Source organism: Scardinius erythrophthalmus (assembly GCF_964197995.2).
Source record: "Scardinius erythrophthalmus genome assembly, chromosome: 18".
Classification (NCBI taxonomy): domain Eukaryota; kingdom Metazoa; phylum Chordata; class Actinopteri; order Cypriniformes; family Leuciscidae; genus Scardinius; species Scardinius erythrophthalmus.
In genome coordinates, this window is record NC_138238.1 from 18409080 (window position 1) to 18434893 (window position 25814).

At 37.0% G+C, this 25814-nt stretch overlaps 6 protein-coding genes across 8 annotated transcripts in view; 3 read left to right on the forward strand and 3 right to left on the reverse strand.

Moving 5' to 3' along the window:
* Positions 1–87, reverse strand: part of grid2ipb (glutamate receptor, ionotropic, delta 2 (Grid2) interacting protein, b) — a gene marked incomplete at its 5' end in the record, with an annotated part of 36683 nt that extends 36596 nt beyond the window's left edge. The window contains 1 exon segment of the mRNA XM_081392772.1: positions 3–87. Within this exon segment, the coding sequence (XP_081248898.1) occupies positions 3–87 (85 nt within the window).
* A 2785-nt stretch (positions 88–2872) lies between these two features.
* Positions 2873–7903, forward strand: zdhhc4 (zDHHC palmitoyltransferase 4). 2 transcript variants are annotated; one of them, XR_014032045.1, is made up of 8 exons: positions 2873–3195; positions 3441–3573; positions 3663–3736; positions 4424–4602; positions 4678–4803; positions 6305–6549; positions 6637–7554; positions 7736–7903. XR_014032045.1 is itself a non-coding variant. In XM_081392291.1 (7 exons), exons 2-7 carry the CDS (start codon positions 3451–3453, stop codon positions 6925–6927), a joined length of 1038 nt encoding a protein of 345 aa, XP_081248417.1. In that variant the 5' UTR covers positions 2873–3195; positions 3441–3450; the 3' UTR covers positions 6928–7625. The 2 variants fall into 2 exon arrangements, 1 of the variants encoding a protein (XP_081248417.1); XM_081392291.1 differs by lacking the exon at positions 7736–7903 and having other exon boundaries at positions 6637–7625.
* A 1023-nt stretch (positions 7904–8926) lies between these two features.
* On the forward strand, positions 8927–10725 carry pgp (phosphoglycolate phosphatase). Its single transcript, XM_081393590.1, has 2 exons — positions 8927–9745; positions 9830–10725. Exons 1-2 carry the CDS (start codon positions 9151–9153, stop codon positions 10153–10155), a joined length of 921 nt encoding a protein of 306 aa, XP_081249716.1. The 5' UTR covers positions 8927–9150; the 3' UTR covers positions 10156–10725.
* An 825-nt stretch (positions 10726–11550) lies between these two features.
* Positions 11551–15813, forward strand: bricd5 (BRICHOS domain containing 5; the record flags this gene model as incomplete). Its single annotated transcript, XM_081393591.1, has 6 exons — positions 11551–11604; positions 12251–12379; positions 12456–12602; positions 12680–12787; positions 14054–14207; positions 15719–15813. 6 exons carry the CDS (start codon positions 11551–11553, stop codon positions 15811–15813), a joined length of 687 nt encoding a protein of 228 aa, XP_081249717.1.
* A 187-nt stretch (positions 15814–16000) lies between these two features.
* mlst8 (MTOR associated protein, LST8 homolog) lies at positions 16001–21115 on the reverse strand. Of its 2 annotated transcripts, XR_014032149.1 has the most exons (10): positions 20966–21098; positions 20575–20763; positions 19632–19683; positions 19350–19512; positions 19200–19275; positions 18953–19105; positions 18409–18533; positions 18124–18287; positions 16289–16553; positions 16001–16038 (listed from the first exon to the last, which is right to left on the reverse strand). XR_014032149.1 is itself a non-coding variant. In XM_081393589.1 (9 exons), the coding sequence occupies exons 2-9, from the start codon at positions 20701–20703 to the stop codon at positions 16435–16437; spliced, it is 981 nt and encodes a 326-aa protein (XP_081249715.1). In that variant the 5' UTR covers positions 20704–20763; positions 20966–21115; the 3' UTR covers positions 16099–16434. The 2 variants fall into 2 exon arrangements, 1 of the variants encoding a protein (XP_081249715.1); XM_081393589.1 differs by lacking the exon at positions 16001–16038 and having other exon boundaries at positions 16099–16553; positions 20966–21115.
* A 188-nt stretch (positions 21116–21303) lies between these two features.
* meiob (meiosis specific with OB-fold) lies at positions 21304–25696 on the reverse strand (the record flags this gene model as incomplete). The annotated part of the gene is made up of 10 exons (XM_081391940.1): positions 21304–21512; positions 21594–21680; positions 21912–22098; positions 24077–24221; positions 24316–24414; positions 24533–24628; positions 24714–24766; positions 24866–24966; positions 25120–25315; positions 25638–25696. The coding sequence occupies 10 exons, from the start codon at positions 25694–25696 to the stop codon at positions 21405–21407; spliced, it is 1131 nt and encodes a 376-aa protein (XP_081248066.1). The 3' UTR covers positions 21304–21404.
* Positions 25697–25814: the final 118 nt, after the last annotated feature.

Sequence of the window (25814 nt, forward strand, 5' to 3'; positions counted from 1 at the left end):
ACAAGCATCTTTGGGCGGAATGCGAGGACCCGGCTTGTTCTGCTTTAAGGAGTATCTCCCTTTCTTATTCTGGAGGAATTTCTTCATTTTGTCGTAATTCAACAGGTATCAAAAATTCTAAGGGTGAAACGCCGGGTCCACGTCTTCTACGTTGTCACCGAGATCCTCCTACTGAACCGCACCGCGCTTCGGGGGAAACGCCTTGCGAATGCCCCCCATCGTCGTGCGGCACGCAGAGCGCTGCCACTTAAAAAAAGGGTGACACTGCATCGAGTGCCAGAGTGATCCTGTCTATGAGTTGACTCTGCATCTCTGCCGAGTCCTCCTAGTCCTGCCTGCAGAGCTCAAATCAAGAAACTGGGACACCTAGCACAGATCCTTAATGATTCTCTCTCCAAAAAGGGTAAAGTGAGGCCCCATTTCTCTATAAATACCTCCTTCCCATACTCTCTCTTCTAGCTGTCTCTCCAAGGGACAAAAAGTAGCCCAGTAGCAGCTTGGGGATCTGGCAGGACGATGGTGGATAATTAGAACGTCTGAATGCACTGAAGAGCGCAGTCACACATCTTTGAACAGGAGCAGTGCTATTAAAGCCCTTGTTCTGGATTAGACAGATTAAACGCTGCATCTCGAGATCTCTCGTGCCACATGGCAGGGACACATGCTGTCATGCATCCGAGGGGGATTCAGGAGGAAAAAATCGATTTACTGAGTGAGCTGACATGCAGCTCAGGCGCAACCGAGGTCTTCCAGACTGTTTTTTGAGTTCTGGCCTGGGAAGATAATAAAAAAATCAACACGCCACCACAGTATAAACAGTGTGTAGTGCAGTTTCACTTTCAAGGTTACAATCTGAATGGGGAAACTGTATAACTAGCAGTAAAACGTAATAGACGTATTATGTAGGACTGAAGCAAAGACAAGTTATACAGGGCTAACTGAATTATTTAGTGCCAATGCTTGTATCTCCAAACACACTGTTCCTCAATCAACATCTCCACTTACCAATACAACCGAAAAGTGGTTGTGTATATAGAAAAAAATATCATTTTATTGCAAAACTTAAAAAAAAAAAAGGAAATTCTTGCACTGACAGTAAAGACTCTCTTCCTTATTTTAAAATGCCAAATAGCTCTGTTATTATAACTGCAGAAATAAATTAGACATAATTAATTAAACATAATTAACTTGGTTGTTTACAGTAGAATCCATAGACGTTAAAAAAAGAAATTTGGAATAAAAGAAAAGGGTGGTAACTGAAATATCCAAAACCATTCTCCAGCCTTCAATAATTTGTTAGCTCTCATTTAACTTCTATAATTAATTTTTACTTATATGTTGTGGTCTGACAACTAAAGGTGCAAAAAAAGAGTAACTTTAAAAACACATAGAAAACTTTCTTCATATTCATAAAAATGTTGTTAACATAGATTTACAAATGCATGCATACCTTAAAAGAAAATACCGACTGCCTTTGCTCGGTGGAGTATTCTCGAAGGGCTTTGGTGGTATCCCTTTCTTTTGAGGCATCACCTCTAGTGAATGTGCAGGTCTGTAACATGATAACTGTAAGAAGAAACAGTTAGAAGGCTATGGCAACCCTGAACTGAAAACAAGTAGGCCTACACACTTATTAACTATCTGCTTCTGAGACAAATGATACAATTTTAAATAATTTAATGTTTTAAAAGAACATTTGCAAAATAAGCAAAGTGGAGAAAAGCTGAAGTTCAGAAGAATAATTAAAGAGTATATTGTAATCAGAATGTAGGTATGTTAGCAGAGCAAAGTTGTATGCCATCTGATGAATGATAGTACTCACTCAGTTTCATTATCCAGATATGAAATGTGAGTGGAGACAGTCTACTTGTTGTGACATAGGCCTATAGCAGTGGTTTCCAACCTTTTTTACTCCAAGCCCCCCTCCTCTCCGAACCAATACTATTGTCATGGGAACATCCCAGATGAAAAAAAAAATAGGAAATTACTTTGTCTTTCGTTGCTCCCTTCATCAAGTGCCTTCCAAACGGCTACATAATGGCTCACAAGTGCCCTGCTCACTCCAATGTTAAAGCCGAGAGCGCACGGTTTGTTTACGCATTAGTTAACGGACTTGCGCGTGCCTAATGTACACGATATGTCACTGTAATCGTCTTTACCTTCATTTCCGTCATTTTTTACAGTCATTCATCAAAGCTGTATTAGTGACACTGGTTTTCAGTGTTCACACGCCGTTCAGTCTGCATTTCATACGATGAAAAACGCGATGAGAAACGGCTTGGGCTGCTCCGAAACAATCACAGAATAATTACGAGAGAGGTGGTGCTTTGTTTTAATTTTTTTTTTTATTAATTTATTTTTTTATTCGACGTATTCATAAAAATGAATGAATTTATGAGAATATTTTTAAGTTATCTCGCGGCCCCCTGGAGGATCACTGAGGCCCCCTACTGGACCGCGGCCTAATCCGATTGAGGTTTCTCGAATAAGAAAATAAATGTAGGCGGAACTTGATTAAATCCTTTATCGGGGATTGATCGTTGGGTCGTTGTGGTTTGCCAGTGCTTTGATGTGAGTGACAGGTTGTTGTCCCGCCCTCGCGCCAGTTAACACGTCATCAGAGAGAAAAAGGGGATGTTATTTTGATTAAAGATTACGAGGGCACATTATATAAATAATAATAATAATAACGTGCACGGCTAAATCATTTATAATAAATATTTAAAATATTTAAACGCATTTTGAGAGACACGATTTCGAAACAAGAATACGTCATTTGCAGACTGTATTGACAGACAAACGAAACGACTTCAAAAAGCGAGTCTGAAAAAAAAAAAAATCAAAAAGAAGCTTTTACTTTGACAACGCAGTTGTCGTGACTGAGTAAGTTCCGTATCAGTGTTGCCATGTCCGCTTTGGGATTGTTGTTTTCCACCGAAAAGTCGCTTTGGTTGTCGTTAAATTTATTTCCAGAATACAAAAGTGCAATACGTTTTATTTTATTTTGAAATGTAAAATCATATTTTTAAATATATCATTTTGGGGAGGCAGCACGTAGGGGCGTGTTTTGACATGCAAGGTTTTATTATTTTGAGATCTGGCAACACTGTTTCGTGTTCTTGCTGTTACTTCACGCTATTAGGTCTGTACGGAAATAGTAAATGTGTGGGAGGATGGTGCTCAGGTGAATAAAAGGTAAAACTTTCCTTCGCTTGCCTCTCTTTGTATACACTGCCAGTGCTAGACCTGTGTGTCCAGTACTGTATACAAATAAACTTTTAAACACAGTTGTATATGGTTTAATGGATGAGTTCTGGTTCGGCCATACATACGAGTACATTAGGTTTTGATTTAAGCTCTTTGATCTCGACATATACAAACATAAGCATCTGTAATAAGTGAAGTCAGTTATTCATTCACAGTCCTGTGCTGCTGCTTAGGTAGTGGCAAATGGACTTCCTCACTCTGTTTGGTATATATGTGGCTGTAGTGCTCACCTGCATTGCTCTGGTTTGTAAGTATTCAGGACATCAGCAAACTCCTCTCGGTCGGCTTTTGGACACATTCACAGGGGTAAGAGCCTAGGAGAAGTCCTGCAAACTTAGTGATTTCTGCAGTTGTTTAAAGTGTCATTTAGGCTATATACTGTTTTTTTCTTTTAGGTTGTCTCTCAATTGATCCCACAATGTCTCCAAAGCATTTGCTACAGGACTGTGCACAGACTGTTCCATCAGAGGTAACATAAGTTTGAACTGGTCACACCAGATATGTTTTGCTAGTACAATCTTTTTATACTGTATATTAAAAACTGACAGATAGTTTCATAACATCTCAAAAACAAAATGCAGTCGAAACCAGATAATTTTGTAAAGCATACATTATCAACTTAAAAAAACTGTTTTCAATTTTATTATATTTTAAAATGTAATTTATTCCTGTGATGGCAAAGCTGAATTTTCAGCATCATTACTCCAGTGTTACATGATCCTTCAGAAATCATTCTAACGTTCCGATTTGATGTAATGATTCTTTGATGAATAGAAAGTTCAGAAGAATAGCATTTATTTAAAATAGAAATCTTTTGTAAGATTATAAATGTCTTTATTGTCAATTTAATGCATCCTTGCTGAATAAAAGTATTCATTTCTTTAAAAAAAAAATCATACTGTCCCCAACGGAGTGTGTGCTCTAACATATTATGTTGCCTGTATCTATAATAAAATATACAACTTACCTATAAACTTCCAAACAAATTAGTCTGTTTTAAAGTTGGCACTTTCAGTGGCACTTTAACATTTAAAAAAAAAAAAAGACACTTTGATCCAATGTATCTTACAGTGTATTCAAAGTCATTATTTTATCAGTATTTGTGTTTCCTGAACATTCCCTGACATTCTATGTCCAATTATTTCCTTCACATCAGGAACAATATCTTCCTTTACTTGCACCTGTTACTTGAAGTGGTTGTGTATGGAGAATTCTCCTATGAGGTCTTTGGCTTCTGTTTGGATATGGGCACAAGTTCAATCAGCCTGTGCATTCCCTATGTCCTCCTCGCTCTGAAGTCCTATCTGTTCTACCTGTGTTGTAGCAGAGACCCTGGTAAGCAAACGAAGACTTGTCTCATTTTCATGAATAAAAAAATCAAATCCATTCAGTTTGACTTTTCTTTTGAAGGCACACTGACAAAGGCAAACCATACTACACAACTAAAGGTCTACCAGTATGATGAAAAACTGTTCCAGCAGGGAGTCAGGTGTTCAACCTGTCAGCTGGTCAAACCTGCCCGATCTAAACACTGTAGTAAGTGTTTGTTAATCCTTCATTTAAACTTAAGAACATGCACGGTAAAAAATTATCATAATTTTAACATTAAAAAAACCCTAATTATCTGCAACAGTAAAAACCTGTTAATTGTTGAGCGGTAAGTTATCTTACTACTATATCCTTTACTATAAACTTCGAAAATAGATCTAGTGGGACATTCCATGTAATTGTAAAAAAAGAAAAGTTGACTTAACTTAAAATTATAAGGCAACTTGCTGCCCAGATTTTTTGAGTTGACTCAACTAAAACATCTCTATAGTTGAGTTGACTCAACTAAAACATCTCCAATTGAGTACACTCTATTAGTTGAGTCAACTCAAAAAATCTGTGCAGCAAGTTGCCTTATAATTTTAAGTTAAGTCAACTTTTCTTTTTTTACAGTAGAGTGCAACAGTTTTCCGAATGTAAAAACTACAGTAGATTATAGATTTTGAACAATAACTTCTAAACCTTTAAAGAGAGCTCGACTGTGAGCGACGAGGTCGTTAATTCATGGTATTTTCTTCTGCTGAAGCTGCAGCCTGCATTATTTCAGCTTATTTTTATAATTGTTTAACAGTGGAATTCCTGGTGAAAAACTACATTACCCATAATGCAGTACAGAAAATTACACCAATCAGTCTCGGAAAAAGCTACATGCTCCAAAATAGCTCTTTAGCTCCGCCCACTCCCATGAAGCACTTGGAATAACGTAATCGAGGCGATCTCTCCATGCTCTCAAAATGCTGAAATGTTAGTAAATGCATATTTTGCAATAAACTAAAAATGTATTTTTATACATATAAAACAACATTTGTATATGAGTAGCTTTATATTTCTCCATCTCCAATGCTTCATGCTAGTTCTTTCCCTCACTAAAACCGTTAAGTACACAATCTTTTACCTGTCCCGATTTTCAAAAACTTTTTTGCTTCAAATCAAAGTTTGTAATGTTATGATTCACCTTATAGCTGATTGGCTTGGTTAATGGCTTATAACTCTTTTACAAACACTATTTTAAAATCCCAATTGGAAAAATGAATGGAAAAAATGCTTCCGGAACCAGTGCCGCTGAAAAAGGGGACGGGCGCTGTTTGACTCTATTGTACTGTTGGAAGTGAAAAAGATGAATGAAATTTAAGTTAAATCCATAAAACTCGTTACCATATTTTATACAGTAAAGATCTAGCATCACACTACTAATGTTTAGCTAATAACTATGAATAGCTAGCTAGGAATAGTTAGGAATCAACTATTACTAACCCCATTTTATCTCACATAAACTAATTTAAAGGAAGTTTCAGCGTTCAATACAAGTTAAATGGTATCACAAAATAATTTCCCTTGTCCCTTACAAAATAATTAAGTTATAAGCAAACAAACTTTTGTTGTTGTTATTATCATAATGGCCCAATGTACTGTCGAAAACTGCATTTCTTTGTTCCGTTTTAAAATTTTACTTTATCAACATTATACGCTGTTGATATCATTTGTTCAGGGGTTTGCAATCGATGTGTCCAGAGATTCGACCATCATTGTGTGTGGGTGAACAACTGCATCGGTGCCCAGAACATCAGATACTTCCTGCTGTACCTCCTGAGTGTGTGCGTCATGGCAGGTGACATTGCAGTCCTTACAGCAGACATGTTGCTCCAAACTGTTTTGCGAACTGGACTCCTGCACGCACACTACATTGACGAGCAGGGTGCGCAACATCCCGCTGGACCGCTCTTTATCATCCAGGTAATAATAACCTCTTTACTAATAACTGTGCTGTGGTTCATGGATTATCTCTCTAATAAATCTTTTCCCATTGCATTCTTTGTACAGCATCTCTTTCTGACGTTTCCACGGATTGTCTTCATGCTGGGCTTCCTTGTATTTGTCTTTTTCCTCTTGGCGGGTTATTGTATGTTTCACATGTATTTGGCTTTGATAAATCAAACCGCCAATGAGTGGTTTAAAGGAAAAGGTCACAACTGCCAGCATTGCCATCCGTACACTGGACACAACTGCCAGACCTCTTACAATCCATTCAGAGGTTTCTATCATAGGGGAATCCTCAAAAATGTGGGGGAAATCTTTTGGCCCTTATGTCCTGTTCAGAAAAAAGAAAATTAGAGCAACTGTTGTTGTTGTTGTTATTTTTAACAGTGTATTTGTACTAAACTATTTTATTTGGGTAAATGGGATTTTTAATAAATACTTTCTCAGCTTTATGTATTATTGGTATCCTTTCTCTTTCTTTTTTGTTTTCTGACTTATTTTTTATAAGAATTTTCTAATAGTTTCACATTTAAGCATATATATACTTAAACTTGCAGTACTCTCAGGATTGATGCCCATGTTTAATTTATGTTAATGAAAATGAGGCTGTCAGTGATATGCATTGAGTCAATTCAATAGAGTAATGTCCTAAAGTCATATGGAATATCTAATTTCTAATGCAATTTAGTGTTTTTGTTACAATGATTTTTTTTTTAACATTTCTGGAGGACTAGGATTAATAGTTATCATGTTATCATGAATGAGATATGGAAAACTGTAACATAAGCATATTATGACTATTATTTGGGATGTGAGGGTTAGATTTATATTTTGAAATGTAATATATTGTATATGTACTAAGGTTCATGATCTGAACAAATTTTCAACAAATTATCAAATGTTATTGTCATTAGATAATGACAATAGGTTTGTGAATGTATTTTTTTGTTTTTGTATAAGTTTTATATTATTGTGGGATTTGTGATTCATTTAGATTATAGTGTAAATATGTATGCATCTTACCCCAAGTGTCTCACTTCAACCTTTCACTTAAAAAATAAATTAATAATAATAATAATTATTTTTATATATATATTTATTATTATTATTATTTATTTATTTATTTTTAAGTGAAAGGTTGAAGTGAGACACTTGGGGTAAGATGCATACATAAATGTTTTCCTAAATAAATCAATAGGCTAAATGCATTTAAGCAAAAATAGAAAACTGTAATAGATCTAACCTTAACTTTTGTGTAATTTTACAGTAAAATACTGTTAAATGTACCTTTAAGTAAAAAAACAAAACAAATCATTAAATTATTTGCCACAAGAACTTGGTGCTATGTTTTTCTGGCACCATTTAGTCTGTCTTGACAGATTGTTCAGAGGAAGTTCTTTATTATTTAGCTTATATGCTGTCTTTCCATTTCTCTATTGATAAAACATAACCACAATATAAACCATGTTTTTTAAAAAGCCCCACTACATCAATGCACTTTTGCTTAATGAACTCAAAATCATTATTTTCTAACTGTCTTTAGCACAATTTAATTTAAAGGGATAGTTCTCCTAAAAATGAAAATGTTGTCATTTACTCACCCTCAAGTTGTTCCAAACCTGTATGAGTTTCTTCTGTTGAACACAAAATAAGATATTTGAAAGAATGTTGGTAACCAGACAGTTGAGGGCAGCCACTGACTTCTATAGTATTTTTTTTTTTATGGAAGTCAATTGCTCCTGTCAACTTTCTGACTACCAACATTCTTTCAAATATCTTCTTTTGTGTTCAACAGAAGAAACTCATTTGGAACAAAGTACTGTAGAGAATCCCCTATTATTGCACCTTTAATGTATTAAACTTAAAATATAGGTAGCCTAATAAAATATTAAAAAAACAAATCCCATTTTAAATAGACAGATAAGCACGTACTTAGAATAAACAGCATGATATCGTCTGCTGGTGTGGCCTCTAATATGGTTATCTTTATAGTTATTGTTCTTGGTGTGAATGGCCCATAAAGGAATAGTTCACTTAATTTAAATTCTGCATTTACTTACCCGCAAGTTGTTTCAAACCTGTATGATTTTCTTTCTTCTGCTGAACACAAAGCAAAGTATTTTGAAGAATATCGGTAATCAAAAAGTTGACGGGAGCAATTGACCTCCATAAAAAAATAAATACGAGTCCATCAACTGTTTGGTTACCGACAATCTTCAAAAAATCTTCAACATATCTAACAATTTGAGGGTGAGTAAATGATGACAGAATTTTCTTTTTTAAGCGAACTATTCCTTTAAGGTCTATTTCATCATGCCATTTTATGGTCACTGGCCCTTTAAACCGGCGCGGAAGTGTATTACTAGTATAAAACGTTACGTACAGTAGTAGAGTGTCATTGACAAACGAATGAATCGCTAGTGTTCCGTTCAGTCGCAGAAACGAGTAAACTTCGGCTCGCTGTCATTCTCTCATCTTCTCGATCTAGTCAGCGGACGTTTTGTAGATCAAATGTTATTTTAGGACGGGGCGAGGACAAGAAAGAAGATCGCTGTCAGGACGAGAGTAACTTGAGGAATGGCTGCATCTAAATGTACGAGTCTGAGCGGCGCGCTGAGCCGACAGTTACTGGACTCGGTGGACAGTGTGCTGTTTGACTGCGATGGCGTGATATGGCGAGGGGACCAGGCAGTCCCCAGAGCCCCTGAGGTTATCAATACATTGAAGAAAAACGGAAAGCGGGTGTTTTTTGTCACGAACAACAGCACGAAAACCCGACAAATGTACGCGGATAAATTAGGCAAGCTCGGGTTCGATGCCACCGCGGACGAGGTGTTCGGGACGGCGTACTGCTCGGCGATGTACCTCAAAAATATGTGTAAACTCGACGGAAAAGTCTATTTAATTGGGAGCAACGCGATGAAGCAGGAGCTCGAGGAGGTGGGAATCCAGTCGGTCGGCGTGGGGCCTGACCCCATCTCTGGAGTTCAAATCGACTGGGCCAACGTTCCTCTCGATAAGGAGGTCCGAGCTGTACTGGTCGGGTTTGATGAGCATTTCAGTTACATGAAGCTCAACAGAGCTCTGCAGTACTTGTGTAACCCCGACTGTCAGTTCGTGGGCACTAACACGGACACGAGGCTGCCTCTGGAGGGAGGCAAAGCGGTCCCCGGTAAGCAAATATGAATGACGTCACAAATATGAATCACCTGAATGTCGTGTTATCACAACGACCTTGTCTTCTGCTTTTCTACAGGGACAGGGTGCCTCCTACGGGCGGTAGAGACCGCTGCACAACGCCAAGCTCAAGTGGTGGGAAAACCCAGCCGCTTCATGTTCGAGTGTGTGGCCAGCCAGTTCGACCTGGACCCTCAGAAGTGTCTGATGGTCGGAGATAGACTGGACACTGACATCGTGCTAGGGTCAAACTGTGGCATGAAGACCCTGCTGACCCTTACAGGAGTTTCCACTGTAGCAGAAGCCAAGGCAAACATGAAGAGCGAATGTCCACATCGGCAAAGGATGGTGCCTGACTACTATGTAGACAGCATTGCTGATATTTTACCTGCACTACAGGCATAGTGAGAATTTACTTGAGATTTACCTACTTTAGTAGAGAATATTTATCAATATATGGGTGTCAGTATGGAACAAAATAACCTATTTTAATATTACAGTTTAACAGAAATTGTATGTTCACAAATATGCAGTGTGATTCACTATCAAGGCTTCATTTTAAACTGGCCTACCTCTTTTTTGTTTTGAATATCCCACTGTTTTTAAAGTTAATATAAGGGCTATATGTCAGTGTTATTGTTTGTTTTATTGTATTTTGTTTTGTTAAAAAAAAAATTGTGACATTTGTAATGTGTTTGCTGATCAGTAACACTCGGGTACTACCAAACAAATGACCCTCAAAATTGTGCTGTTTGTTTTTATTTTATTAGAAGTACTTGTTCAACTCTACTGTTAATTCACTTTACTTGTAACATAAGTGAGAACATGTTATACATTTTTGTAATTATTATATTTTGCACTTAAATGACAGCTTTGTCGTCACTCCCATCAACCTGGTAGGATTTTACTTCTCACCACGGTTTGAACAAAGTGTTCATCTTATGTGACAGATCAAATAAATAAGAATTATTCATGAAAAGTGTACTTTTTTTCTTAATAATGTACTTACAGGGGTATTTCACCCAAAATTCTGTCATTATTTACTCACCCTCGTGTAGGAACAAACCTTTTGAGGAACATAAAACACTGTAAAAAAATGTTTTTACATTGCTTTAACTCATCAAAATAAGTTAAGCAATTTTCAACTTTTTTATAAGTTATACTCATAACGTATACTCATTAGTTACACTTTTATAAGACTCAACTCATTTTTAAGTCAGTTTAATGTAATTTAAGTTGAAATGACTTAAACATGCAAGTTGATTATACTTAGAAATTTAAGGCAGCAACTTTTTTAAGTGTAGAAGATATTTTAAGGAATTATGTTTTAAAACCTTTACCATCATTCTTCAAAAGGTCTTATTTTGTGTTCCACAGAAGAAAGCAAGGTTTGGAACGACTTGAGTGAGTAAAGGATGACAGAATTTTCATTTTTGGGTAAACTAACCTTGTAATGCGATTGCTCTTCAATTTTCTCACCACAACTGAAGTTATTAAAGTCACCTTGGTCAGTCAGCAGCCTAAAGGCAAGGCCAGTCGATGCCTTAAAACTGGCTCTGCGACGAAAAGCCCTGTCCACAGTGCCGATCTACCTTTCCCTTTTGTCTATTGTCTGGTATAGGGGTAGTCAGCCAGTGGGTTGGACTACCTGGTGTGAGGCAAGAGGTGGGGGGCAGAGGATGGCAGGGAGAAGTTAAGACACCTATACTGCAGGCTCTGCTGGTCAGTCTCAGTCATGAACATTGGCTTATACAGAAAAGAGTAAGACAGGTATCGTGAGGAGAAGTAAAACAGGGCAGAATGGTGAGGTGCTGGAAGCATTCAGAAACCAGTCTGGAGGACCCACAGAACATGGTGAGAGTTCATGTGGTTATATTGCTGTTTCCATTAGCAGAGAACATGCTTCTCTCTTAAAAATCAAAGTTATTTATTGGAATCTATTGTTCTTTAGCATCAATGGAACCTTACCATTGTGCAAATTCTTTTTATATAAAATATATATTGTTGGTTTAACTTAAAAAAAAGTAAATAACCTGGTTGCCTTTCAATTTTAAGTTCATTGAAATAGAAAAAAATAGTTAATACAATGAAAGAGATTGGTTTAATCAACAGGAACTCAAAATATTAGGTTGTCTGAACCACATAAATGATCATAAGTTAATTTTACAAAAGAAAAAATGTTGTGATAATAAATTTTACAGTGTAGTGGAAAATGGTTCTTTAGATTATTAAGATGTTCTTAACAAGAAAAAAATGGTTCTTTTAAGAACTGTTCATTGAACGGTTCTTTAGAGAACCCAAAATGGTTCTTCCATTGCATCACTGCAAAACCAATCTTTTGGAATTTTTATTTTTAAGGGTGTAGCACAAATATGTCAGTTTGTGTTTTGCTTAGCTCTGTTTTATGTCTTGCTTATGTGCATAAATATTCTTTAATGTGAATGTGCAATGGCCTTAAATGTAACACGGAGGGAGATGAATGTGTGTTTGGATTTCCTAGCACTGTGGTCCCATCAGCTCCTCCAGGGTTCCTCACAAAGTTCTCTGGTGCAGTCTCACTGCCATGCTGCTCATTGTTATCATTGCTCTCAGTGTGACGGCACATCTAGGGCTTCAGCATAAGACACAAGTAAGAGTCCGAGCATTTCAAAATGTGAACGTTTTCAAGCTTTGTTAGCACTGAAAACGAACCTTTTTCCACACAGTCTTCCCTGCAGGTTGTCAGAATTCCCGATCACATGGGGGACCTGATCAATCAGTCGGCTTTGATTGACAAGCACAACAATGTAGTGACCTACTCTGTGACTTCCCATGTCAACTACACCTCCACGGTGATTTTTGACATGAGACATGTAAGACTCTTTTCTTTCTGCACAGATTAGGCTTTTCCTCTAAAGCTCGGTTACATTTCCCTATCTCTCTTCCTCAGGGGTTGGTATGCTACAAACCTGACAACCAAGACAGCTGCTTTCTTCGCCGGATGGAAAGCTTGGATTACGAGAATGTGCAATCTCAACTAAACGAGTCGGAGCAACAGGTAAAGGATTTCTGCTTGTCGAGCTTCCTAGTTTAGTGCCAGACCAAAAGATCTGATGGTAACCTGCAATAATACATTCCATTAAATATAGAATACACACAATCGTTCAAAAGCTTGGTGTACTAAATTGATCAAAAGTGACAGTAAAGACTTTTAGAATGTTTCAAAAGCTTTCTTTCTATTAATCAAAGAATCCTGAAAAAAGACGGTTTCCACAAAAAATACTAGGCATCACAACTTTTTTCAATATTGATAATAATAAGAAATGTTTCTTGAGCACCAAATCTGCATATTAGAATGATTTCTGAAGGATCATGTGACACCGGCTGCTGAAAATTCAGCTTTGCCATCACAGGAATAAATTGTCGAGTCTCGTATTTTTACCATATGAATGAGAATGTCAATTGCCACGGTGTATTTAACCGGATCACATTCAGCAGCCAAGACCCTATATGCCATTTAAACGTAAAGCTGGCCGGCAAATTGACTGACACTTGAACGCAGCTCCACCCCAGTGCTCTTGGGAAGATTAGAGAGCACTTTTGGCTGCTTTCTCCTCCGTGACTCCAGAAAGGGAGTAATGGACCGCACCAGCTCGGGAGGGTTTTAGTGTAGCCGAGTCCGAATTCCACAGACCATCTGATCCACCTTGGCTGGATCGCGTTACAGGATAGGACCACAGGGTGCACAATGGCCACTCTGTTGGCTTTTTCCTCTTATAAGTCACTACTGGAAAGACAGAGCTCCCGTCCGCAAACCTGCGCTGGACACACTTCTCTCAGCACTTAACAAGATTCATGCGCTGGGTTATGATCTGCGCAGAATGGCATGGGTTGTTGAACCGATAAGTATCGCTGACCACTTAAAACGTTGGTCTCGGTTGAGATTTTGCATCATTGCGTTTGATTAAAGCCATTAGAAAACTTTTTGGAAACTCAATCCGTGGTCAATAGCCTTTTGAACAAGATTTCCAATTTTTGGTGCACAATGAGCTATTGAGAGGCATAAACTGCTTGTCTCAGGCTCGCTCAAGCATCACCCCGCTTTAACAAGTGTCTATCTGATCTCTCATTGGAGTAAGTGGTGTAATTACAAATGGCTTTTGTACTAGAGGAAACACTTAAACCCATCAAGACACAATTATACATTTAGGAGTTATACAATGTATGAGTTCACACAGGAACAATACGGTGAGTCGGTATCACAGCATTAGAGGATAATTTACTCTGCAATGATATACAGTGAGATATGTGATGATTCTCACAGGTTCGTCAGGTCTGGGTGGTGGGAAATCAGACTGAAAAACACACCGAGTTTTTGGGAGTGCTGCCCGGCAGTCGTGTTGAAGCTTCCACCCTTCAAGAACCTCTTCAGTCCCTCTGTCAGCAGGCCTCTGTGTACTGGACTAGAAGATCTGATGGTAAGAGTATGTCAAACAATCAAAGTTATATTTTAGGCAGCACAACTGTTTTCAATATAGATAATGTTTCTTGAGCATCAAATCAGCATATTAGAACGATTCCTGAAGGATCATGTGACTCTAAATACTAGAGTAATGGCTGCTTGCTCTTGTTTCTAAGATGAGGGATCATGTAGAACTATTTGCATGTGCCGTAAACGAAATCTTTACTTTTCTATGAAACATATTCTGACCTTTTTTCTCTGTGTGACTTTTTTTGGGGAATTCTCCTTCCCTCTTTCTCTCTCCTTTTTACTTCCTTTGCTATGTGCACACTAAAGCAGGAGCAGGTTCTCTACAACCGACACGCCACTCACATTGAAATTCAGCTTTGCTGTCACAGGAAGAAATTATATATTAAAATAGAAAACAGTTGTTTTAAATTGTGATAACATCTCACAGTATTACATTTTATAACTGTATTTTTGATCAAATGAATGCAAGACTTTCTAAAACATAAAAAAATACAACAATCAAATGACAGCATTTGTGGCATAATGTTGATTACCAAAAAAAAGTTATTTTTTTAGGCAAAAATCGAGGTTACAGTGAAGCATGTACAGTGGAAGTGGCCAATTTTTGGGATGATTTTAAAGCAGAAATATAGTGAATATAATTGTAGACATTTACCCCTGGTTTCACAGACAAGGAAATGCATGTTTTAAATGAAAGCATCTTGCACTGATATATCTTAAAATATGTCAGTGCAATTGTTTTGTCTCAAGATGCACACCACCACGTTTTTTTTTCTTAAGGCACGTTTATTAAAGCTACTTAAATGTCCTGAATTGAACTGAAGGCCTAATCCTGGCTTAATCTAAGCCCTGTCTCTAAAACCCAGGCCATAAACACTTACATTAAACCTGCATTCTTGTGTTAAAACGTTTGTATTACTAACATTTTTATGGTTGTTTTAGGGTTTTAGGTGTTAGGTTGCCATGGCGAGAAAGTTGTAAATTTGGGTATAACTTCACACAGGGATTTATTTGTTTTACACTGAAATCATGTTAAAACTACTGAAACAGAGAGTACTTTGTCATTTACAAACTGGCCCCATTCACTTCCATTGGAAGTGCCATTGGAAGTGCCTCAATGTAGCCCAGATTTTTCTTTTCTTTTTTTTAAGAAAAGGAGAAAATAAATTTGTTTAATTAATACCACAAATGCTGTACTAAGCTAAAATTGTACTGTACATTTTACTTTTAAATAAAATGTTAAAACATTGTTATCAATTGATTTTTGTGACAAGAAATGTACAGAAGACATTTAACAAGCCAAGAACATGCTGAGTTTCTCTATAAAGAGCACAGTGTGACAGAAACCTGATCCAGTAGTCCAGTTGCATGGAGTTGTGACCTTTTTAGAGTGACAACCAGCAGAGCATGAACAAGGAACAGGACATTGATTATGATTGTCATCGGCACATCTATAGAAATAAGAACCTTGAGATTTCTTTCCTTTTTTCCCTGAAGGTCCCGGGAAACAAAGACTTATTTACTTCTGCATCGACATCTGCTTCCCAAGCAACATTTGCGTTTCTGTGTGTTTCTACTACCTGCCGGAGTGACATTCCTGTACCAGTGTACCAGCACACGCCAGGCAAACAAACAAATGTGTTGACGTCGATGAGAGCAACTGGAAAGGCTAAGCAAATGCCATATTTAATGCCAATCTGGCAACGAAGCCAGAACCATCTTGTCATGTTATCTGATAAATCCTTATCTTCATCCTCTCTTGTATTTAGCCCCATTTTTGCAGTGGTTTGAACATGACTTGGCTCAAAGACTGTAACCTGATGCAGACGAGTAATGGAAAACACTGCTGGTCTACAATAAAGCACCATTGTGTTCAGTCACTCATATATTTTAATTCAAGAAGGGAATCATTCAGTGATGTCTGGATAATAATCAAAAGCTAAATGTATTCGGATTGTGTTACTGTAACATCTATTGACAAAATGTGTGGATGCATACAATTACTGGGTATTTGCAACAAGGTATATGTATCCTACCATACATTTGAATTAGCAATGATAAGGATACAACTTTTTGACAGTTTTTTGCTGTCTTCATCATCATAGCCATTGAGGGTTATCATTAATGCAACAAGTCCATTTAATACCACGAGGATGGTTCATAGATGCAGATGTCGGGTGGTATGTCGGTGCTGAATGAGTTTCTTCGGCATACTATCCAAGGACACTGTCATTGAAAGCCAAACACACAACAGCCTTCTGATGGCCGCTGTACTCCCGTTTGATCTCTCCGGTCTCCACACACCACAGACGTGCCAGGTTATCAGAGGACGCTGAAAATACACAACAATTAACATATAAGCAGGAATGCTTCAAATAATTCCACTGAGCGTGAAAGAAAAATGAAAAACATATTTTAGCACTGTCCTGACACATGAAGAGCACACGACATGCAGGAAAAAAATATGTATAACGTAGTCACGAATTAAGAATTTGTTTCCAACGACTTACTCATACGCTAGCCCGTTTTACTAAGTTGTTCCCTTGTTACGACGATATAATAATTTGTTCCCTCATTTTCCTAAATCGTGGCCACGTTGTAATAATTTATTCCCTTGTTTTAGTTAAATCAAAATGAGGGAACGAATTAGTACAATGCGGCCAAGATTTACTAAAACGAGGTTGCATAAACTTATTTAATTTAAATGATCTCATTTTTTTCTTCAAAACTGGTTCTAAATTTTTAGTCAGTTACATAAAATGGTGGCTAAGATTATACAACTCACGCCAGGTCTTGTAAGTTCTTTGGTTTGCCAGGATGATCTGCCCTGTTTGAGTTCACCTTACAGTAGCTCAGTGATGCTGAGATCCAGTTTTCTCACTCAGGACTCATACGCAAATATTACAAGGCTGCCAGCAGTTATTTAAGCTCAAGGAGGCAACAAACATTATTAAGAAAGAGGAAGTAAACTTCTGACTAATAATCTGCATGAAGTATTTTTATCTTGTGTAACATTCAAGGCAGAATACAAAAATAACAACAACAACAGAACAATCCAAACCAGAACCAAATCAAAACAACAACACAAAATAATCTCTTATATTGTGTCTACACCGAAGCGACGCGACGCGACAAAAGCCATTATAATCAGTACTGATGCTGTCTACACTGGATGTGGCGCGACACGACAAATTCCCGACAGTAAAATTATGCTTCCTCCTATTTGTTGGCGTACTTCAAGTGCTTGTGGTACTTCTGACACGAAGAAAAAATGGATTTGCAATAGTTGCTTTGTCGTTGTTGGACCTACTTTATATTAAGGCCTGGTTTCACAGAAAGGGCTTAGATTAGGTCACGATTAGACCTTATTTCAATTAGGACATTAAAGTAGCTTTTATAAACATGGCTTGGAAAAAAAACATTACTGGTGTGCATCTTGAGACAAAACAATGACACTGACAGATTTTAAGATATGTCAGTACAAGTTGCTTTCAGTTAAAAAATTGCATTTTAGTCGGGGACAAGCCTTAAGCCTAGTCTGTGAAACTGGGGGTACTCTGTACTTACATTTAAATTAATAGTTTGATATAATGCACTTATTGTGTACAAACATGTTGTTACATTGTACTTGTATTTAAAAAATACATGTATGTAATTAAATCTGTAATTAATTAATTTAGTAACAACTGTTGATCCTTCCCTTACACCCTTAAACCTAACCATACCACAAAACTGGTTGCTCTTTATTTCCAACAAAGTATGAGTTATGTAAGTTAACTACACTGGTTAAGATTAGGTTTAAGGGTAGTTTCAGGACCAGTACCTAGTTATTACCCAGTTATTACAGTAAGTACATCGTATGTACATGCAGAACAGGACTGTAAAATAAAGTGTGTGTTCACCTGTAACTATGTACTGTGAATCTCCAGAGAAGGCACAATCCCACATCCAACCTCGGGACGTCTCTCCAGGGTTGTTACTCTTAATACTCAACTCTGTCATTAGAGAAAAATTGGAGGTTCTCCAAATTTTACAGGTCTGGTCAGCAGAGCATGTGGCCAGTAATCTAGCAAAGAGATGAAAAATGAAGCACTGATTTGTATAATAGTTGTAAACAAGAATCAACTATTTACATTTTTCACTGTTCTCCCATTGTTCCTCAGATTAGTGTTTTGCAAGACACTCACGTGGAGTCTGGGCTGAATTTGCAGCGTAACGAGTAGCGTTTGTGAGCTGGGATCTTGGTCTTGGGTATCAGTTGTGTCACCTCATCACCTATTCCTCCAGCCAAATTCCACACATAACAATTGCCCTACAGTGAAAGGAAAAATTAACCAAATCTGACCAACCTCAACTAAACGGTTCAGATATAATATGAATATATGCAGTACATATTAGGACAACTTCATTAGCAGTGTGGCATTCTGAAGGTTTAAAGGGAAAGTTGTTATTTACTCACCCTCATGTCGTTCAAATGAGGGTTACTCCATTGAATGTCAATTCACCCTCTGAACTCTGCCGGTTCAAAAGGTTCATAAAGAGATATAATGGATTTCTTTTACAATGTCTTTATAAACGTTTTGAAGAATCTGAGTTTTGGGTGGATAGACATTCTGTCTATTTCCGTTCATCCAAAGATAAATGAAAGTCTTATGCCTTTGGAACGACATGAGGGTGAGTAAATGATTTTTGGGAGAACTATCCCTTTAAGGACTGTTATTGGTTACTGACCGAGCTGTTGACTGCAGCCATATAACTGGCATCAGGATCGATATGGACTGAATTGACGGACACATCTGGCTCTGGGATGAGCTGTTCATTGTGGTCTGTTTTCAAATCCCAGATATGGATAACACCACTTTGGTCCCCAACAATTAATTCAGCCTGAAGCAAATACATTTAGAGAAAATTTACTTGTTTTTTTGACTGGTTTGATTGTGAGCATCAGTAGCATATAATGAAATATTATCCAACTGACCTGATTGGGATGAAGACACACACAATTAATAGGTGCATTGACTTGAAATATCCTTTGGCACTGTAGGTTTCTTGACCTGAATGAAAACAGCACTTAAAACATCTCAAAACGGACTTTATAGGCTACATACAGCAGAAAGCTTTCGGCTACCTCAGGTCCCAGATGCGAGCCATGCAGTCTTCCCCACCCGTGTACATCCACCGACCATCCTCGTGAAAGCCGACAGACGTGATGTTCTTGCTGACACCGTCGTAATTGATCACAGGGTTTGGATTATTTGAGTTTAAGTCATACATGCGTATGTGCTGATAACCTGAAATGCAAGAACAAAAGTACAGTGTAAAAACTACACAAGTATAGGAACAAAAGAAAAACAAACACAGTTTGCACTATTTGTAGTTTTATGCGTAATGAGGTGCGTGCTGAACTTACCAGCAGCAGCAATCATGCTTCTGTCAGGCGTTACTTCAAGAGAATTTACCTGCTGGTGTTTGAGTTAAGCATCTTTAAAGTATTTTTTGTACCAGCAGTCCCTTGTGAAAAAGAAGTAAACGTTGGAAAGCACAAGTTGTACTTATTACAGAAAAATTATACTTTAAATAAAAAATGACTTAGGTGCAAAGTGAATTTAATGTTTTAATAAACTTAATCACGTGTTCTTTGCTATTAAATGAAAATGTATTATATTTTTATTAAATGCAATTAGATGAACTGCAGTGTACAATTTTTGACCCACTTAAGTAGGACTAAAATACACATCTATTGATTTTCAAATATGGTTAAAGTGTACTTCTGAATGTACTTACAGACATGTATGATTACTAAAATACACTTGTATAAGTTGAAATTAACTGTTATTTCTATTGAAATTTGTGTCATCTATTTAAATAGATTTGTAATTACACATTTGTAATGATGAAGTTGCAATTTAGTACATTTAAACTATATTATACTAATACTGAATAAAGCACTACAGTTAAAATCATAATCAATTACTTTACATGTGCTGTTTGTTAGTAAACTAATCGTAAAGCACAACAGAAGATTATTAAAACAATACTTTATTTTTATAACTTTATTTTAGGGTGACTTTGTTAGCATGTAATTATACGTACTTGTATAATACTTATGTAATAGTAATATTAATTAACAACATGTTCTTACTATATGGTTGTGGTTAGGAATAGGTTTAGGTTAGGTTAGTTACGTGTAATTATGCAGAATTTACTGTTATTATTACAGTAAGTACACGTAGCAAGGACACTAAAATAAAGTGTAACCAAAACTTCTATTTTGACATTAATACAAAGTTAACTTTGTAAAAGTGTTAAGACCCGTAGTCATGAAAGTGAAGGCTGTTGTTGGTGAAGGATACAGAGTCCTGGTGCTGGACGGTTCGTGTGCAGATGCCGCTGTGAGCCTGCCAGAACCTCACGGTGTGATCATACCCAGCAGTGGCGAGGATCACCGGATCACTGCCCACGGTGCCTTGATTCACATTCATGATGAACTCAGTCCAGACCAAACCACAACTTCGCAGGAGAATGCCTCGTTTTAGCTGTGGCTGTTGAAAATTAATGAATATACCTCGATACGTTTTAATGTACTTGTTTCTGTTTATGCTGCCAACAAGATCAAGAGAACAATCTGTTGTGATAGCTTGACATGGTTTTAGGGTGTTAAAATCATAGATATGGTTAAAATGCTCTCTGAAAGATGCAATTGGACAAACTTGATTCGAAAAAAGAAAGAGTCAATGTTCTTACCTGGGGGCGAATAATGCACTAGAAATTCGATTAGATACATACAAAACTATGATCTCAACAGCGAAATGAACATTATTTACAAATGTCAAACCAAAGCGGCGCTCCATCCAAAACAGTCCTCACAGAAACAATCCTTAAATAAAAGGTTCCGAGGCAGCAGTGCTCAGTATTCATTGTTTTTATTAGTTAAAGCATTTGAGCAAATTAAATTAGTTTGAAACAAACATGCAAAGAAAAATACATCAAGTTAATTAATTTATAGAGACCAGTTACAATACAATGAAATCAAATGCGACATTGGAGCAAAATGTCAAAAAATACATATATTATTAGTCACTACATATGCATTTGAACCAAAGTGAATTTAATACAAGCTGGCCAACAGTTTATTTGATTTCACATGAGGAACCATGCCGTGTCGCTTTGTTGCAAAACAGCATCAAACCACAGAGGAGGCAAGGCTTTGCTTCACTTCAACGGGGTCAGCGAGTACACATGACAAAATCCTTGCCCTCATTCCACTTCTGCTTTTAGGAGATGGAAGAACCTACAATTTAAAAAGAAGATTAAATGACATCCTTAAATGTCCAATATTAAAAATAAGTGGCAAATGGTCAACATGATTAACCTTTAGATAAATTTTGCATCTCTCCAGAAGGAACTTCCACTGCAGAATTGTCCTTTCAGACTCCGACAGACACAAAAACGCTTCTGTCTGTCAAGAAAAAATATTTGATTTATTCTTTACAGTACACAGAGACTGTATAAAATATTATTTACATAGTTCATTTAAATGTTTACTTATTATATATTATTAGACACAGGTCAGGTGAATGAACCCAAGGGTTGTGATATCAACGCACAAAGGTTTTTATCAGAGACAAAATAGTTGTAAAAGTTAAAGTGAGCATTACTGAGCATTACTGCAAGTATTAGATGCGCTCACTTTACAGCCCAGGGTTTTCTCAGCCATTGTTCCTGCCAAGTTGCACGACTGCAAAGTCCCAGTGTGATCACTGATGTCCAGCAGCAGATCAAAGCCTTTGGTAGCCTGGAGCTGTTGTCCTTGATTTGGACAGGCATCATTGGAACACGTCTGAATCTCCTCACTGATTTGAAATTTGCATTTGGCACTAGTGGAGAAATGATTTATTAAAACTCAGGTTTGTGAACATTAGGCATGGTTTCCACTCTTTTTCAGTGATCATTTTCTAGGACATTTTCAATTTCACTACGGCGGCAATAATACACAAGGATCAGGCACTAAAGTAATATATTCCTTTTAAGTCTTTAAAAGACATACAGTTTATAGCCATGACTTAACTATAAAATCAGTTATTTCATATTTTTTAATTATACAGTTTGACGAATGATTCTCGAAACCAATTGCAATACCATAGCAAAAAAAATATCGGAAATTTTACTTTCTGAAAATACAATTATTAAACAAAAGCCAATAATAATTATAAATAACAGATACAAAATTTGCATGTCGCCGTCAAACATTTATGTAAACATTGCTTTAAATGAGTCACGTGAACACATTACATGTACTTGTTACCGGCAGGTCTGTTAGTCTGCATTTACACTTAAAGGAAAACTCCACCGTTTTTTGAAATAGGGCTTATTCACCTTCTTTCCTACATTTAGATAGGTGGGCAAATGCATTTTTGTCTCAGTGCATGCATTGTTTTAGTTTGACAGGGTCGGCGCTAGCTTAGCTTAGCATAATGAATGGAATCCTTTGTTGCCAGCTAGCATGTCCTGAGTTAAAGTGATTAAAAAATACAACACCTAATTACTTCTTGTGGCCTACGTATTCACAACTAGTACAAATAGCGATGCAGATTAACACTAGGCGATTTCCTATGCAGATATTGACTTGGGACTATATTGGGGGAAGCACAGGCGAAGCACTGCTACTTGGGCGCAGAGATATCACGCCCAAGTAGCAGTGCTTCGCCTGTGCTTCCCCCTAATATAGTCCTTAATATATAAGTCAATATCTGCCTAGGAAATCGCCTAGTGTTAATCTGCATCGCTATTTGTACTCGTTGTGAATACGAAGGCCACAAGAAGTAATTCGTTTTTTTTTATATATATATATCACTTTTACTCAGGACATGCTAGCTGGCAACAAAGGATTCCATTCATTATGCTAAGCTAAGCTAGCGCCGACCCTGTCAAACTAAAACAATGCATGCACTGAGACAAAAATGCATTGCCCACCTATCTAAATGTAGGAAAGAAGGTGAATAAGCCCTATTTCAAAAAACGGTGGAGTGTTCCTTTAATGCACACATTTATTTTGACTTATCAGACTTTTTTGTCTTGTCTGTTGCTATGGTTATCACTGTCAGTCAACACAATTTTGGATTCATTCCCACGTTTAAAAATGGTTGTCCCTCCTGAAACTTTGCCGTGTGTACTAAAAATAGAACTTCTATTCAAATAGTGAATGGGTTTTGTACAGATTGCAAACAAAGAATGCTCCCTTTATAATCAAAAGCACTATTTAGAGGATTCTAATTAACTTCTTAAAAACCCATTGCGTTCATGTGCTCAACACTGGCTACAATACTTAATGCTCTAAAAACATGTTGTAAATAGAAACCTTTGATGCGCTATAGTCACTTATCAGCCGGGACCTTTTTTTTTTCACATTTCAGAATAGAAATAGTACCAAAGTACTTTTTACAACAATCAGAACTAAATAAAACAGGCTGTGTCACTGCTGTAGGTTGCCATGCTGACCGCTGCCTTATATTACACATACAAATTATTAGTTAGTAAGTTAATAAATTAAATGTTAAGGTTAGGTAGCTGCTTTCCAGTTGACATTTGCTGCAAACATTTTAACAGTTAATAACATTAGCTAACTGATGCAAGGGCCGTTATGTGACCATTCAAAATACTTCTCTCACGTGTCAAATCTCAGCATCCCTGAACACAGCACTTTTTGCAACTAACGGTAATTGTTTCAGGGAGCAATAAACTCTTCATTCTCGGCTAAAAAAAACAGGAGATTTTACAATTTCTATAATTTTCCAGGATGCGTGGAAACCCCCGATTAGGTCATTGCACAAAACTGTCAAAGCATTGCACACTAACCATTTCTTGCGAATGACTTTGGAGATGGAGGAACTTAGATCAAGAGTTGTGATGAATCCATATGTTATGCAATGAAAGACATCAGCATGTTCTTGACTTCTGGCTTTGAGTTGGTTCACAGTCAGAACATCACTAATGGAATCCACTGAGAAATAAATGCTGTGTGTTACTGTATGAGCTACACACATAATGCACTGTTTATGGTAGAGGTCTAGATGTATATAGATCAAGCGACTTACATGGCACATCATCACCTGAGAGGATGTTTTGGTCATCCAGTCCTCCGGCTTCTAGCAGTTCCCTTATACACGTATACAGCTGGTTGGCTTCTGCTGTTTCTAGAATGCAATTGAAAGAATATAAGGATTTTAAGGATAAAGTCAGTTTGTTAAAACATTACAATAGTACGTTTTTAAATATATTCTTTAATTTAGCATTTCACATCACTACCAGTACCAGGGTTGACTGTTATGATTGTTTTTGAGGTCGCTGTTGCTATCATACAACTACGAAAACTGTCAAAGGTGATGCGAGCATCTGCAATAAACAGCACTGGGAAAAAATAAGTACAATTAATTAAATTCCCCACATATTAGAAATTGCAATTGAAAAATAAACAGACAAATAAACATATTACCTGTTTCTTTTTGAGTCAGTGTTTGTACCAGCCGAATGGTCTCTTTATCCCAACTGGATTAAAAAAGAAATGAAATCACTTTATTTAGTGTTTGGCGTTGATGTTTGCTGTTAATTTTAAAAACAAAACTGAATTAATGCAATTTAACTCACCACACTAAAGGAAATGATGTCCCAGTGTCATCAAAGAGCTTTATTTCTAGCCTCTGTCCTTTGCGCCCATCAGATTTTGAGAAGAATTTCTCCTCTCCGACCTTTGGATGACAAAACCTCAATCACTGAAAAGGATCTTTACATCTGCAGGGTGGAAAATTGCTTTTTAATTGCCCACCAGCCACTGATGTCAGGGTGTGTTAACTTCCCTGACATCCGTGTGAAGGGCTGACAGTACATTGTTGGAATCTAACCGACTGCAAAGCTGCTAGAATGTTAATAATGTGTCCATCCAGACTCTGTCCATTTGCAGTAATGTCTCCCAATGAATAGAAGTCCCTTGGGTCTTTAATTGGGATGTGGAATAGCGGCAGAATCCTGGCCTCTGTTTCTAAATCTGAGCATATTCTAATGCTTGAGTGAGTCTCTGTTAGCAACAGCCTGTAGGTACTGAGATGAAATATGGTTATGTATCACTTACAAATACAGTATGATACAGAATATTTATTAGTTAGACGTGATTTTTTTTTTTTTTTACCTGGGAGTTGAAGGGCAAAATCTTTCTTCTTTCTCATAGTCTTTGGTCACAACGAGGGGATTTTCAATTACAACTAAAACAGAAGATGCTATTTTGGCTCACAGTTTCAGTTCAATGTAGTTCATCTATTATTATACGTTTTTTTTTTTTGTATTTCATCTATTATTAGTAGTTAGTTTTGTTAACACACGAATGTGACATCTACAATTAATGATTACCACTGCTAAATCTCACCACAATCCCCAATCTGAAAGTGACTGCTCAGTCCTTGGATGTATTCCTCGTTTCCCCATGCAGACACATTGATAAAATGTTCTGGTGAATCTTTTACGGTGAAGCTGAATGTGAACCTTTCAGAGCCAGCATCTGAAATCAAAAGAAAAGACTGTTAAAAAAAAATATATATATAAT

What these genes read in the sequence shown, in the direction of transcription:
- zdhhc4 (XM_081392291.1), top strand. Translation starts at nt 3,451, where the DNA reads ATGGACTTCCTCACTCTGTTTGGTATATATGTGGCTGTAGTGCTCACC. An exon ending in GTGTTGTAGCAGAGACCCTG is followed by an intron (nt 4,603 to 4,677) that starts GTAAGCAAACGA and finishes TTTCTTTTGAAG; the next exon opens with GCACACTGACAAAGGCAAAC. An exon ending in GACCGCTCTTTATCATCCAG is followed by an intron (nt 6,550 to 6,636) that starts GTAATAATAACC and finishes TTCTTTGTACAG; the next exon opens with CATCTCTTTCTGACGTTTCC.
- mlst8 (XM_081393589.1), bottom strand. Translation starts at nt 20,703, where the DNA reads ATGAATGTGAATCAAGGCACCGTGGGCAGTGATCCGGTGATCCTCGCC. An exon ending in CCGTCCAGCACCAGGACTCT is followed by an intron (nt 19,684 to 20,574) that starts GTATCCTTCACC and finishes CTCAAACACCAG; the next exon opens with CAGGTAAATTCTCTTGAAGT. An exon ending in GCTCGCATCTGGGACCTGAG is followed by an intron (nt 19,276 to 19,349) that starts GTAGCCGAAAGC and finishes GTTTTCATTCAG; the next exon opens with GTCAAGAAACCTACAGTGCC.
- pgp (XM_081393590.1), top strand. Translation starts at nt 9,151, where the DNA reads ATGGCTGCATCTAAATGTACGAGTCTGAGCGGCGCGCTGAGCCGACAG. An exon ending in GGGAGGCAAAGCGGTCCCCG is followed by an intron (nt 9,746 to 9,829) that starts GTAAGCAAATAT and finishes GCTTTTCTACAG; the next exon opens with GGACAGGGTGCCTCCTACGG.